Here is a 13,682-nt window from a genome sequence, read left to right as displayed (position 1 = left end):
TTTGGGGAAATATTATAATTTTTGCACTAGACCAAGATTTAGGAGGGGTTCCCTCTCTGAAAATATAACCAAATAAAGTCACCATTATATGTTGAAGTTCGGTTAGGAAGGTTAAAAAAAATTCCGAAGGTAGACTATCTAAGCCTGTCGCCTTTCCCTTTGGTAAATTCTTGATTATTTGTTGGATTTCCTCCAAGTTTGGATCATCTGTTAATACCGATTGGTCTGTTTCATCAAAGCTTGATGTGTTTTGTAGATTAAGATATTCATTTATCATATTTTCTGTATTGTTATCCTCACTTCCCTCAGTATATAATGAGCTATAAAAGTGAAAAAAAGGCTTCCTTAATGTCTTCAGGATTAGTAACTATACCTTTTGTTGGATCTGATATCTGCTGAATAGTATTGGTCGTCTCTAGTTGGCGCATACGGACCGCTAGTTGGTGACCCACAAGTTCGTTTACCTCGTATATCATCTCTCGATTAGCAGTTGCTTTTTTTACCGCTTTAGCTGTGATATCATCTATAATTTCTGCCCTGGCTATTGCGACTCGAGTTTGATTTCTTTCAATTATTTCTGTCCCAGCATGTGTTTTGATAGCCTCAATTAGACCCTCTTCCGCCTGTCGAAGTTCTTCTTGTTGAGTCTGAGATTTGATGTGAGATAATCGATTTGATCTTACGGAGTATTGTAGGGTTTCCCCCCGAATCCCTGCCTTTAACGCATCCCAGACCACGTCTATTCCAGTGCTACCCAGATTCTCCTGTATAAAATTTGGGATCCACTCTCGCATATGTGAACAATAGTTAGGGTCAAGTAACAGAGTTTTTTCAAAGGTCCATGATCTTATTCTTTTTTCAGTGGTGCCTGTGTTCACCATACACATTAAAGGATTGTGATCGGAGAGTATTTTGGTTAGTTTATTAATTTTACTTATATTTTTTAAAGAGTTAGAAAGGAAAAATAAATAAATTCTGGCATATGTGTGATGTGGATATGAGTAGAATGTATACCCAGTGTCATGAGGGAGTTGTGTGGTGGATTGCCATCCATCTATCAATCCATGCAAGCAGCACAGATCTTTTACTGCCCTAAAAACCTTTGGTTTGCGGCCCTTATATACCCAGCGGTCTTTAGACGACCAATCATAGGGCAAATTTAAATTAAAGTCACCACACAGTATAATCGGTAATGGCCAGTGTGTTAGTTCATTAGAGATTTCGTTGATGCTTGAGGGATCATCTTCATTGCTACCATAAAAGGTGCAGATCGTCATTTTCCTCCCTTCAGTATCTTGTCGCATTGTGATTGCCCACCGCCCATTTTTGTCAACTTTGCTTTTCGGGAATGTTTGTCCCTGACCCTTAAACAAAATAGCAACTCCCTTAGTCCTAACGCCTTGAGTGGTAGCACATACAAGCCTAAACCCAAGTGATTTTAAAAGGTGGGTTTGAGCTGCCTCAATATGAGTTTCTTGTATGCATACAAGGTTTGCCCCAGTTGATTGAAGCCAGATGGCAACATTTTGACGTTTATTTATGTCGTTCAAGCCACAGATGTTAACAGATAAAAATTTTAATGAAGACATAGTAAAGTCTTAGATATAGTTTTCCAAGTTTGTTCGTTCATTATAGCCAGCCGAGAATTTTTCTTCTGTAAGAAGCACTTCGCCATGTGGTATCCCTTTTATTAATATTAGCCAGACTGCCCCTACTGTCCCTCCCCTTTGAACCCCACCCCTTTGCAATCCCACCCTGTCTGTAAGATCGCCCTCCCCCCCCTCCCATTCATAGAGGTGTCCTGGATCCGAGGGGATCCAGGTGTGGGCATCTGGGTGGTCAGGTCGCCGAAGACTACTCTCACAGCCTCCTACCCTGCCTGTTGCCGAAGAAAAAGATAAATAACTATCGAGAGCTATATTTCCATACCTATAAGAAGGCATAAATACACATCAGCAGTAGCTAGATTGAGCCCAAGACTGGTGTATGTAACAAAGAATATGCTATTGCACAGGTTAAGTGGGCATAGATAGTTGTGCAGTAAAACATATAGCCGAGTAACGACCATAGGTATATATGCAGTTAATAGTATATAGTCTTTATCAGTTTGGTTTCCTAGCGGCATCAGTGAGTTCTTGCAGGTAGCTTTCCGCTTGGATTTCACTGTTGAAGATACGCGTTGTTCATCTAAAGATTACTTTCAGACGAGAAGGATTCTGGAGGTACACTGTTGCACCAATTTTTTCAAAAGGGGTGTAAAGTTGCCGCATTCTCCACCTTCGTTCCACAGTGGGATGTGCGAAGTCTGGTCTGACAAAGAATAGAGATCCGTTATACTCCCGCTTGCTGGTAGGCCGTGCCAGGTCATAGATGGCCTCACGAAGCAGAAAGTTCCCGAAACAAACCAGGATAGCTCTTGGGAATTTAGAGGATTTCTCGGTGTATTTCCGTTGTATAAAGGGAAAGCGATGTGCTCGCAGGATTTCCTTGTCCATATCCCACTTCGTTAGTTCCGGGAAGGATCTTTTCAGGAGATTACTTATATAGCCTCTGACGTCATTATTCTCCACAGATTCTGGGATACCCAGAAAGCGGAGATTGTTTCTTCTGGATCGGTTCTCCTGATCCTCAACTTTAAGCATTAAGTCTCTAATGATTTTGTCTTGAGTTTTATCCTGCTTTTGTAGAAGAGCTACATCTTTCTCTAAATATTCGGTGCGGGTTTCTAGCTAGGACATCCGTTCTGAGATCTCGGTGCAGGTATTGCCAACTTTTTTAACCGCTCCCTCTAATTTCTGAATAGCAAGATGATTGCGTTGACTGTCTTTTTTTATGTCTTTATGAAGAGCTGATATGGTGGTTAAAATATCTCTCAGGGAAGGTTCTGCCGTTGTACCTTTTCTATGAATATCTCCATGGATTAGATTAGTGTCAGTCTCATTCGAGTCTTCCCCCATGTGTATTTCAATTCCTAAACAATACATACAAATACATAAACAAGCATTCATCAAACAAATGCACAAATTATGAAATGTTATTTAATTCAGCAATAAATATTAAAAAAATCAAAATTATAATTTTAAAAGGAAGGTTGGACTTTTTCTAGATTCAATTAAGGCCCTACTATATTCTGTTGGATGCTTTTGCACTGTTTCCCTGAATCAACCTGATACCAACTTAATTTTTAATCTCCAATTTAAAATTCCTTCACTTTTAAAGAACTTTTAAATATTTCAGATGTTACATTTTTCTTTTTTATATACCCCTTATTAATATGTTATTTTCTAAGCAGTCCCACGCCCTCCAAGTGGGTGTTGTGAACCCGTTGGGACGCCGGAACACAGGTTCAAAACTGCTGAAATAGGAACTAGAGAAAAAGAAACAGGTGGGGGAAATTCTTTTTCCTTGCAGACATCGTATATTAAAATGATATTTCCTGACAGATTTGCAACAAAAATATTTACTTATCAGTAAAATATATTTTTAACTAATCCCAATCTTTTCCCATTAACAAACAACAGCAATTATATATTGTTGCAGTACAAAAGGGAAATTCCTCTTATTTCAGTGAACCTTGAAATTATTGATGCCGGAACAGATTTTTAAGTATACATATGACCACTGAATGGGACTCAAACCATTACCTTGCAAATAAAAAGTCTTAGACTTTAAACATTAGGCCAGGAGTGACACTATGTGCAGGTAGATGAAAACATAAATAAGACATTCAGTACAAAAACAGCCAGTGCAGTTCCATAAATGAAAGTTTGTTGACAGCTACTGTATTTAGACAATAGTAGGTAGAGAAAAGAGAGAGACTTATTTTTTAACATTGTTTTTGGTGTATGTAACAAAGACATTTCCTGACCAATTCACAACAAAAATATTTGCTTAACAATAAAAATATGTTGTAGTTAATTACACTGTTCTCCCATTAACAATCAAAATTTTGGATCGAGTTGGTTCAACATGAAAACTATTTTCCTCTTGCTTTTGTCAATAAACCATATATTTTTCGTAACGGGCCTGCATACTGGTAGCTTCACAGTTTAGACAAAATGAAGTAAAGATGAAGAAAGAGGATGAGAGAGAAAAGTGGATATGCCAGGCGAATGATGGTAGTGGTGAGGGAGAGGAAGGGACACAGAGGGAAAGTGTGTGTTTGTAAGTGGGAGGGAAAACGTCGGAGAAAGAAAGGGAGAGGCTGAAGTGTCAGTGGATATGTGAAATAATCATGCATGGGTGATAGAGAGATGGTCACTGTCTGCACCTGTGGAAGTTAGCTGATTGTAGGAAGTGATAGTAACAAAGCTGTTAAAAAAAGATTGGAGGAGAAAGTATTTAGAGGTGGTAGCTTTAATAGGGTAACAGGAAGCACGGTCTCCAGTGGACTGGTAGTAACAAATAATAGTTCCATACAGTAACAGGCCTATGACTGTGAATAACTTCCTACCTTTCATTTTTAGGGATTTTTTTTCTGTCCTTTTCGTTTTCATTTTAGAAAGTGTTATATGGTTCTATCACATCAAATATCTTGTTGGAAGAGTACATTTGTATAACGTCTTACATCATTGTCTTGACACAATATATATATGCATATGTAACAATTCTGCATCTCTGGATTACTTCCTGTTCATGTCTGACATTCCCGTTTGAATAAATGGTCTAATAATGTAATGTTATAATAGAATCGTCCACTAGCACCCTCAAAAGTTAGTGGAAGCCTGATAAGACCTGCCCTAATGCCTTAGTTTGTATTTCCCTGTGTGTAATTGTGCATGTTTTCTGAACATCCGGCTTGCACCACTCTAATGCAAAATGACATATTTCTAAAAAAAGTCACAATAGCATGTAGTAATGAATGCATTTCATCGATTTAACCATATGCATGTTCTTTTTAGATGTTACAGTTGATCTTCCTGTATATGGCAAGGTGACGGTCGACATTGGGTATGGAGGCGCTTTTTATGCTTTCGTCAGTAGCGAGAGATTTGGACTGGATATTTGTTCCTCAAAGACCAGGGATCTTGTTGATGCTGCAACTGCAGTGACTGAAGCAGTAAAAGCCCAGGTACAACAACTCACTTTAATAATCATTTCCAGTATCTCCTGTCTAATTACACTGTAGATATTAGAGCTTTCATTACACGGGTAATAAGTGTAAGGATTTCCAAAAAGTTAAAGATGAAAAGTGCCTTAGTAGATCTCTCACTACAGCCCACTGGCTTCAAATGAATGTTCAGTGATATTAGCACCCTGTTCGGAATGTTGAGAGTGTCTCCGCCAAGCAGAATGCTTAAAGGTCTGGCATTAACTACTGCTGTTTGTCTGCTTTGTATCTTCAGTGGATAGTGTGAAGCAGGGACACAAAACAGAAAAGGTCAGTTGCCTCATTTGTCAGCCTGTGTTGGGTGAGATTGGGTGCCAATAGCTTATTACCCACAAGTTGTTGGGCAGATATAGCTTGTGAGTCTGGCAATTAACAGTAGTTAACACTCTCTGCAAGTGGTGTTAACCTGTGTTCACCTCTTAACAGTGAGTACTAAGTGCCAATTAGCTGCTTTTTTACTGTCTTCCTCCAAGGCAAGTTGTGGGGACAGACTCGCTCGTGGACAAAGAGTATTTATTCCATATTAGAACACTGAAATGTTGCAATCTCCATTGACGACAACAGAGTAGCCTAGGGCCAATAATGGCAGCTGTAGACCTTCTGCTCCAACATCCAAAGTTTATTTTTCAGTTTCTCCCTGTTTAATTTATGATCCCACCCTCAGTGGGTGGAATGTTGCAGCAGCCTTATAGCCTTTCTGCCTCTAGCTATAACAGTTGGTAAAAGCCCTCATCGCCCTGATAGACCCTTACCAGTTTAGCCTTCAAAAGCTCCCTATGTGAAACTTGCATCTGTTTTATAGCAGAGGCTATGCATGATATTCTACTAAAGCGAACTGATCACAGAACAAATGTCCTTCTCCGCAAAAAGACTCAGAGATACAGTGGAATGACGTGGTATTTATCAGTTCAGACTGAAGAAATTTGCATGCAGTTGTGAACTGTAAGCACAGTCCAGTTTATTTTGGAACTGTTAGAAATGGGGTCTCTAGTTGGCAGAGGTATGCACCCTGTCCAAGTAGGGACCACCTCTCTGGTAAGCTAAATACACTCAAAACGTTTACCTGTGCTCACCCTCTGGTAGCTTCGCACAGAGCAGTGAGGCTAGATTAAAGAGGCAATGTGAAAAGTATTTGTGCAAAACACATTCACACACACACACACACACACACACAGAGTAAGAGAATGAAAACACCACACAAAGTCTGTGCGCTGGGTTAGAAAAAAGACAATAATTGTATAAATAAATCAAGACGAAAATGACAAAAATCCAATAAGTAGGTGTTGACATATGAATTTTTAAAAAATGAAAAGAGTTCTAGTGCTTTAGAAGCAATAAGTACCAATGGGGATTATCTGGTCATGCTGGATCGGGGCAAAGTCAATAGTTCGAGCTGATCACAATAGTGCACAGATCGACTACCGGACCCATGCAGGCCCTGATGAACAAAGTACCTTATCCTGGTCGCAACAGTGAGATGTGGGGTGCAGGCAGCGATGCATTGATGTGGATCCCGCAGTGGTGGTGATGATTCAGTTCCGTTGATGAAGTAGCAAGATGTGTTGGTTCTGAGTGCAATGCACCAGGTTTCTCCATGCAGTCAAAGGATGCGTAGATCTCTGTATACCGCTGCAGCAGCAATGATCAGTTCCGTGCTTCGGTTTCTGCAGGCACTGTGTTGGTTCTGATGCAATGCGCCGAGTTCTGCTCCTGCCACAGGGATGATGTGTCGATTTCTGCTCACGCAGTCAGTGTATGCGTTGGTGTCTCTGAAACAAGTATCTTCAGGCACAAGAGCAGGGATAGAGACTTTGATTTCCCAGAGTCTCAACAACAGGAGCCAAGACAGCAAACCCTTGGTGAAAACTTTGTGTTGCAAGGCAGAGTCCAGCTCTCCCTCAGCAGGGTCAGATAGCAGCCGGACAGCACAGCAAAAAAGCAAGCCTTCCGGGTCAGCAGTCCAGCAGAGTGTCAGTCCTTGATGCAACACAGCATTTCTTCTGACATAGTCCAGTTGTAGGTTCAGAAGTGTCGGATTTGGTGGGGTCAGAGACCCAGTGCTTATAACCACGTGTGCATTTGAAGTGGGGGTGACTTCAAAGAAGGGTATTTGAAGTGCACAGAGGCCTTTTTTCCCAGCCCTGGCTCCAGACTATCAGTAGGGGATAATCAGCCCTTTGTGTGGTGACAGGGAACTACCTATTTAGGTGTGTCAATCCCTACCTCCCTTCCTGCCCAGTAAGAGCCATCAGAATGCAGATGAGTACTCAGACACACCTAACCTTATGTTTGTGGCTGTCTGGAGGGAATGCATAAAGTGTAGCTGTCACTCACCCCAGACGTGTATTGGAGACAGGCTGCAGCAACACAGAGCTGTAAGAGCAAGAACTGTCCACTTTCTAAAAGGAAAATTAGTAGAGACACGCACAACCTAAGGTGTTCTTCCTGTTAAGTTTGTTGCATGCTTCTGGGGTATCACTCTCTGGTCAAAAAGTGTGAAAGGTAATATTCAATAAAGTAACGACTCCAGAATTGGAGACGTCCCCCTGAGCACAGCGGAAGAACCCGCGAAGCGGGTATAAATAGATGATGATCACACTGATTTTCAAGTCAATTTATTCAACCTTTTGTAGGAAAATAGTGTAAGTATTTATGTACATCTGTTGATATTACATTCATATCAACCTGTATCGTTTCATGTAACATTCCAAATTAGTTCCAATCACATAATGTTCCATCCCAATGCATTTCGGGCAGATGGCGCCCTTCGTCATGGGAGTAAGATCTACAACAAATCATGAAATGATGTTGATACGAGGAAACCAGTCCAACTAAGTATACAACTATAACTATGTTAATGCTGTCCCAAAAGTGCCTAAATAATGTACACGATGCTAGGAAATACAAAAGTGAAGTGACCAAAATCAACAACACAAAAGAATGTGTCCAACGTCCCATACATGTTAAACACAGTGATCGCCCGCTAAAACGTAACAATGTTGTGGAACGTATATGAATGGTGGTGTTATCAACAGATAACTGTAATAATTGTAACTCCTATAAAACGTGAAGATTAAAAGAGCTATCGTAGAAATGAATGTGACCAATGAACGAGAGAGTGCATGCAAAAAATCGTGTATAAAAAAAAAAGTGTGGGGTTTCCGAAGCCCGATATAAAACCGAAATGAAGTTGTATGCCCATGTCAGATAGGTGATTAAACAAACATGCTACTCAGCGTCTCATAATGAGGTACTCACTGAACAAATCCGGATGTGTTAATCGGTAAACCTATCAATAAATGGAACCAAAAAAATCAGACCAATCTACCCGTAGGTTAAACAAAAATCAATGCGGTCAGAGAGACCTGTGGGACATAAATGTGACAAATATTCATTTACTCACCGTGTAGGAGATCAACCTCACTGTGTTGAGTTTAAGCCCTTCAGTACTGGGCTGCAGGCTCTGGAAGTGTAAATAACTTAAGCTGAGATAAAGGACAGACTTACACGATATCCCGCAGGAATGGCCACCATCTTAGAGTAATTCAAAGTACATGATAGGGTTATGAACAGTGTTACAAACAGTGTGAGAAGTTGTCTGGTATATGCTGGCCACTAATTAAAGTGGGCACCTTGTACCAGTCCAAACAACCCTTATTGATGATTAGGTTTTAAGACAACCTTTATTGAAAGCTATCCTAGTGGTAGCTATGGAGAGCAGCCTTCAGACTAAGTCTCAAATGAATGTAAAGCAGCTTGTTTTACCAGATTATAACCTCCTGAATGACCAAATGAAAGGAGAACCTCACAAGAGACATATAAAATATATGTATTTATTACTAAACACTCTCTACTAACCTCTTTATGAGATTAGAGCACAAAGCACACAATATTAAATCACTAGAACGACAGTAAATAACACAATACACAGTGGGCTCCAGGGGGAGACCAAACCACATACTAAGAAAGTGGTATAACAACTGCGACTTGACTAGACACAGTGCCTAGTGCGCGTAGAATCGCGGGGACCCCAAGGAACCCCCCAAAGTATTGACACAGGGGACTCACGGAGGACGGGTGCAGTGTGATAACACAGACGCGAGCTCCGTACAACTCTATGGGAAAGACGCGGTTGGAAAATTAAAGATTAAGGACACTTCGGAGAGGACTTTGAGCAAACCCTTTCAAACATAGAAGGTTCTAAGGCCAGCACCCTTGTGAGTACCGGAGTACCTGTGTTACCTATCCCAGGAAAGCTGGATGCATAGGTGTCAAGTGATGTCAGAAACCTTCGTCGTTTTCAATGGCGTCATGCGGAAAAGTGCTGCTGCCGGGAAAATGAAAAGTGTCTGGTGGAATCCAAGCCTGGATTCGAGGTGAGAAGAACCTGAAAGCAGAGGGGACAGAGTCTGGGTCACTTCAGGGTGACCAGGGGCACGATAGACAAAAACCCACCGATGTTGTGTGATTCTGGTGAGATAACGTGATGCTTGACTCTGCACCCTCAGGGACCAGGAGACGTCGACGCTGACCAATGTCCAGAGGTTAGCTGTCCCATGAAGGATGTCGAGTGCTGGGGGTTCAGTGTCCGGATTGAACACCAACAAGCCTTTGCAACTGCAACCCATGCGGGCAAAGGAAATAAGCTTCGGTGAGGACCAGCAAGGTCTTGGGGACTCTCCAAGCAATGGAGAGTCAGGGCACGTCTGGGGCAAACAGGAAAGCCCACTGAAAGTCAAAGTTACCTTCACAGGGACCCACAGGTCAACAAACCAGGGATTGTGAAGGGACCACGAGCTGATTCACAAAATACCAGCTCACAGAACACTCGTCACCTACTTTATACCCAAGGAAGGGGTGTGACAAACTCTAGGGACCCACCTATGGGAGGGTCGGGACAAAGGGGTGGCTACACCCATGTCCTTTGTCCAGTTTTGCGCCAGAGCACGGGCAAATGGCTCCTGCAACCGGTTTGAGCTGGACTGTGCACAGGGACACCAAATGTGCCCCCAGTGCAGGCTTCAAAGCACTCTGAGTGCACCCACCCAGCCCCAATACACTAAAGCCTGCCTGGGAAGTTGTCACACCTCCCTGTGGCAGGAAGCCTACTGTCAAGCCTTCCCCTGCTTGAGTTTGGCTCAGTAGCAGGAGGGCAGAATTGTGTCTGTGGCTGGCAGCATCCATTTTGTGATGCCCAGGTCGAGAAAGCTGGTACCGGGTGTACCAGTGTGTCACATATGTCCCTTTAGGAGGGTGGAATCATACCTCCCCTGCCCGCGGGGGAGGTATGATTCCAAGGTGTTTGACACCAAACACAACATGTTTCCAAGCAGCTGTTTTAATGTTAGCATTTACCGCAAGGTTATAATGCACTTAAATATATATGGTTGGCTGCATCACAAACAACCCCGGAGAATAGGTTCCGAAGGCTGCAGAGGGGTTCTGCTTATGCATGGTCACCCTCTCACATAAAACCCAGCACCCTGCCTTCAGGATTGATAAGGCCTGTCATAGGGCTGACTGATAGGTTTATATGTGCAGTGATATAGGATAGATATAGTGAACCTTTATCTAAGTAAGGGGTGCATGCACCACCTTACACAGGCTGCTTGATACCGTACCACACAACCTGCTACTAAGAACCCTTGCAGCAAAAGGTATCCGGGACAGAGCACTGGGGTGGTTGCAATCATTCCTGTCGGACTGAACGCAATTAGTGCGCATGGGTAACTTTTCATCCCCACACCGGAACATTAAATATGGGGTCCCACAGGGGGCCTCATTGAGCTCAACGTAGTTTAACGTGTTTGTGTCTTCCCTGGCAGCGATAGGAAGAAAGTGGGCTGCCGAAATCTGTACTTACGCAGACGACACCCAATTAACTGTTATCCTGGATGAGGATGATGACCCCAAGGATAGGCTACTAAATTGTCTCACCGAACTGTCTGACTGGATGTATAGCCACTGTTTAAAACTGAACGCAGATAAATCAGAGATATTGCTGTTCGGTGGACACACTCAGCTGTGGAATAACAGCTGGTGGCAAGCGCCCCTGGGCACCCCCCCAATTCCGACAGACAGCAAGGAACCTGGGAGTGACGATCGATACCACTCTGTCTATGAAATCCCACGTATCAACAATTTGCAGCAAAGGCTTCGCTTTGTTGAAGATGCTCAGAAGAGTCTTCCCCTGGATTCCCACTGAGTGTAGAAGGATCCTGGTTCAGTCAGTAATGATGAGCAGGCTGGACTATGGAAACTCCCTGTTTGTAGGCACCAAACTACAAATAGTGCAAAACGCGGCGGCTAAGGCAATCTGTAAGAAAAGAAAATTCGACTCAGCCAAGAGCTGCTTAAGAGAGCTCCATTGCTGCCAATGAGGCAGAGAGCGACCTTCAAAATGCTGTTTATAACACACAGAGCACTGCATAACACAGGTCCACTTATCCTAAGAAATAGGATTAAGTTTTATGCACCAACTAGAAATCTCCGCTCTCAATTCACAGCAAGAGCAAGAACAACCCGAGTGAAGAGAGCCAGGATGGGAGAGTGAGCTTTCTCCCACATAGCCGCAACCAAATGGAATGAGTTGCCCTTGGCTCTCAGACTTACGGACTGCCACCTGTCATTTAGGAAGCAATTGAAAACCTTCCTTTTCCCCAAACCAGACTAAATTTGTAGGACTCAGGTCAACACACCGCTCATCATAGTTATTGCAGCGCCGTGATATCCAACTCAGGATGATTGTTAGCGCTTTATAAGAAAAATACAATACTATGCAGTAGCAGACTTGTGGTGTCATTTTGAATGGTCTCTCAGGGGTGGCATAATACATGCTGCACCCCCTGGGAGGACTCGGGGGGTACCTATGCCCTGGGTACATTGTATACCATATACTAGGGACACATAAGGGTACCCCAGAATCCAATCTGGAGTGTACCTAAAGTACATACAATCAATGTAGAGTAGAAACCAGCTTGACTGGGGTCCTGAATAGCAGGATCCCAGTCAGTCTAAGTCGAAAACAGTGAAACATCAGCAAAAATTGTGGGTAACTATAAGAAACAGATCCTACTCTCCTTCAAACAGTGTCTAATGTATTGCCAGCAAAGAAGTTAAAACAGCCTAAAAGTACAAGAGCAAATGTTAAAGAGCAACATTTGCTCTTGTACTTTTAGGCTGTTTTAACTGTACTGAAGGGTTTGAACTCAACACGGCGCGGTTTATCTCCTACACCGCGAGTAAATGAATATTTGTCACATTTATGTCCCACAGGTCTCTCTGACCGCATTGATTATTGTTTAACCTACGGGTAGATTTGTCTGATTTTTTTTTTGTTCTATTTATTAATAGGTTTACTGATTAACACTTCCGGATTTGTTCAGTGAGTACCTCATTATGAGACGCTGAGTAGCATGTTGGTTTAATCACCTATTTGACACGGGCATTAATTTATACAACGTCATTTCGGTTTTATACCAGGCGTCAGAGGCCCCACACATATTTTTGTATGTACGATATTTTGTATGCACTTCATTTAAATTGTGCATATTTGTCTGATCAGCACGTTGTTCACCGATTTCATTACTATTGTTCTCTCGTTCATTGGTCACATTCATTTCTACGATAGCTCTTTTAATCGTCACGTTTTATAGGAGTTACAATTATTACAGTTATCTGTTGATAACACCACCATTCATATACGTTCCACAACATTGTTACGTTTTAGCGGGCGATCACTGTGTTTAACATGTATGGGACGTTGGACACATTCTTTTGTGTTGTTGATTTTGGTCACTTCACTTTTGTATTTCCTAGCATCGTGCACATTATTTAGGCACTTTTGGGACAGCATTAACATCGTTATGGCTGTATATTTAGTTGGACTGGTTTCCTCGTATCAACATAATTTCATGATTTGTTGTAGATCTTACTTCCCTGACGAAGGGCGCCATCTGCCTGAAATGCATTGGTTTGGAACATTATGTGATTGGAACTAATTTGGAATGTTACATGAAAGGATACAGGTTGATATGAATGTAATATCAACAGATGTACATGAATACTTACACTATTTTCCTACAAAAGGAAGAATAAATCAGTGTGATTATCAGCTATATATACCCGCTTCGCAGGATCTTTTGCTGTGCTCAGGGGGACGTCTCCAATTCTGAAGTCGCCACTTTCTAAAAGGGGCATTTATAAAATAGTAATGTGTTATCCAGCTTTACCAGTAAAGAGGATTTATCATTACCATTCCAAAATTATAAAACATGATACAGCCACTCCTTTCTAATCAGGAATTACAACTTAAAAGTGTATTAAGGAATTCACAATGTTAACCTATGAGAGGTGTAGGCCTCACAGTAGTAAAAAACGTATGTAGGTGTTTTTCATACCAGGACATAGAAAACTTAAAAGATGTCCTACCTTCTACTTATACAGCACCCTGCCCTATAGGCTACCTTAGGCCTACCTTAGGGGTAACTTACGTGTAATAAAAGGAGAGTTAAAGCTTAGCAAAGGTTTTAAATGCCAATTCGAAGTGGCAGTAAAAATGTACACACAGGCT

At 42.0% G+C, this 13,682-nt stretch overlaps 1 protein-coding gene across 1 annotated transcript in view; it reads left to right on the top strand.

Annotated features, from left to right (window-relative positions):
• L3HYPDH (trans-L-3-hydroxyproline dehydratase) overlaps positions 1–13,682 on the top strand; it is a 102,712-nt gene that overhangs the window by 39,889 nt on the left and 49,141 nt on the right. The window contains exon 2 of the mRNA XM_086938206.1: positions 4,902–5,071. Within this exon, the coding sequence (XP_086794332.1) occupies positions 4,902–5,071 (170 nt within the window). The remainder of the gene's footprint in view (positions 1–4,901; positions 5,072–13,682) is intronic.

This window comes from Lissotriton vulgaris, chromosome 9 (genome assembly GCF_964263255.1).
Source record: "Lissotriton vulgaris chromosome 9, aLisVul1.2, whole genome shotgun sequence".
NCBI lineage: Eukaryota > Metazoa > Chordata > Amphibia > Caudata > Salamandridae > Lissotriton > Lissotriton vulgaris.
The sequence above is the reverse complement of the archived record's forward strand: the minus strand, read 5'-3'. Positions and strand labels throughout refer to the sequence as shown.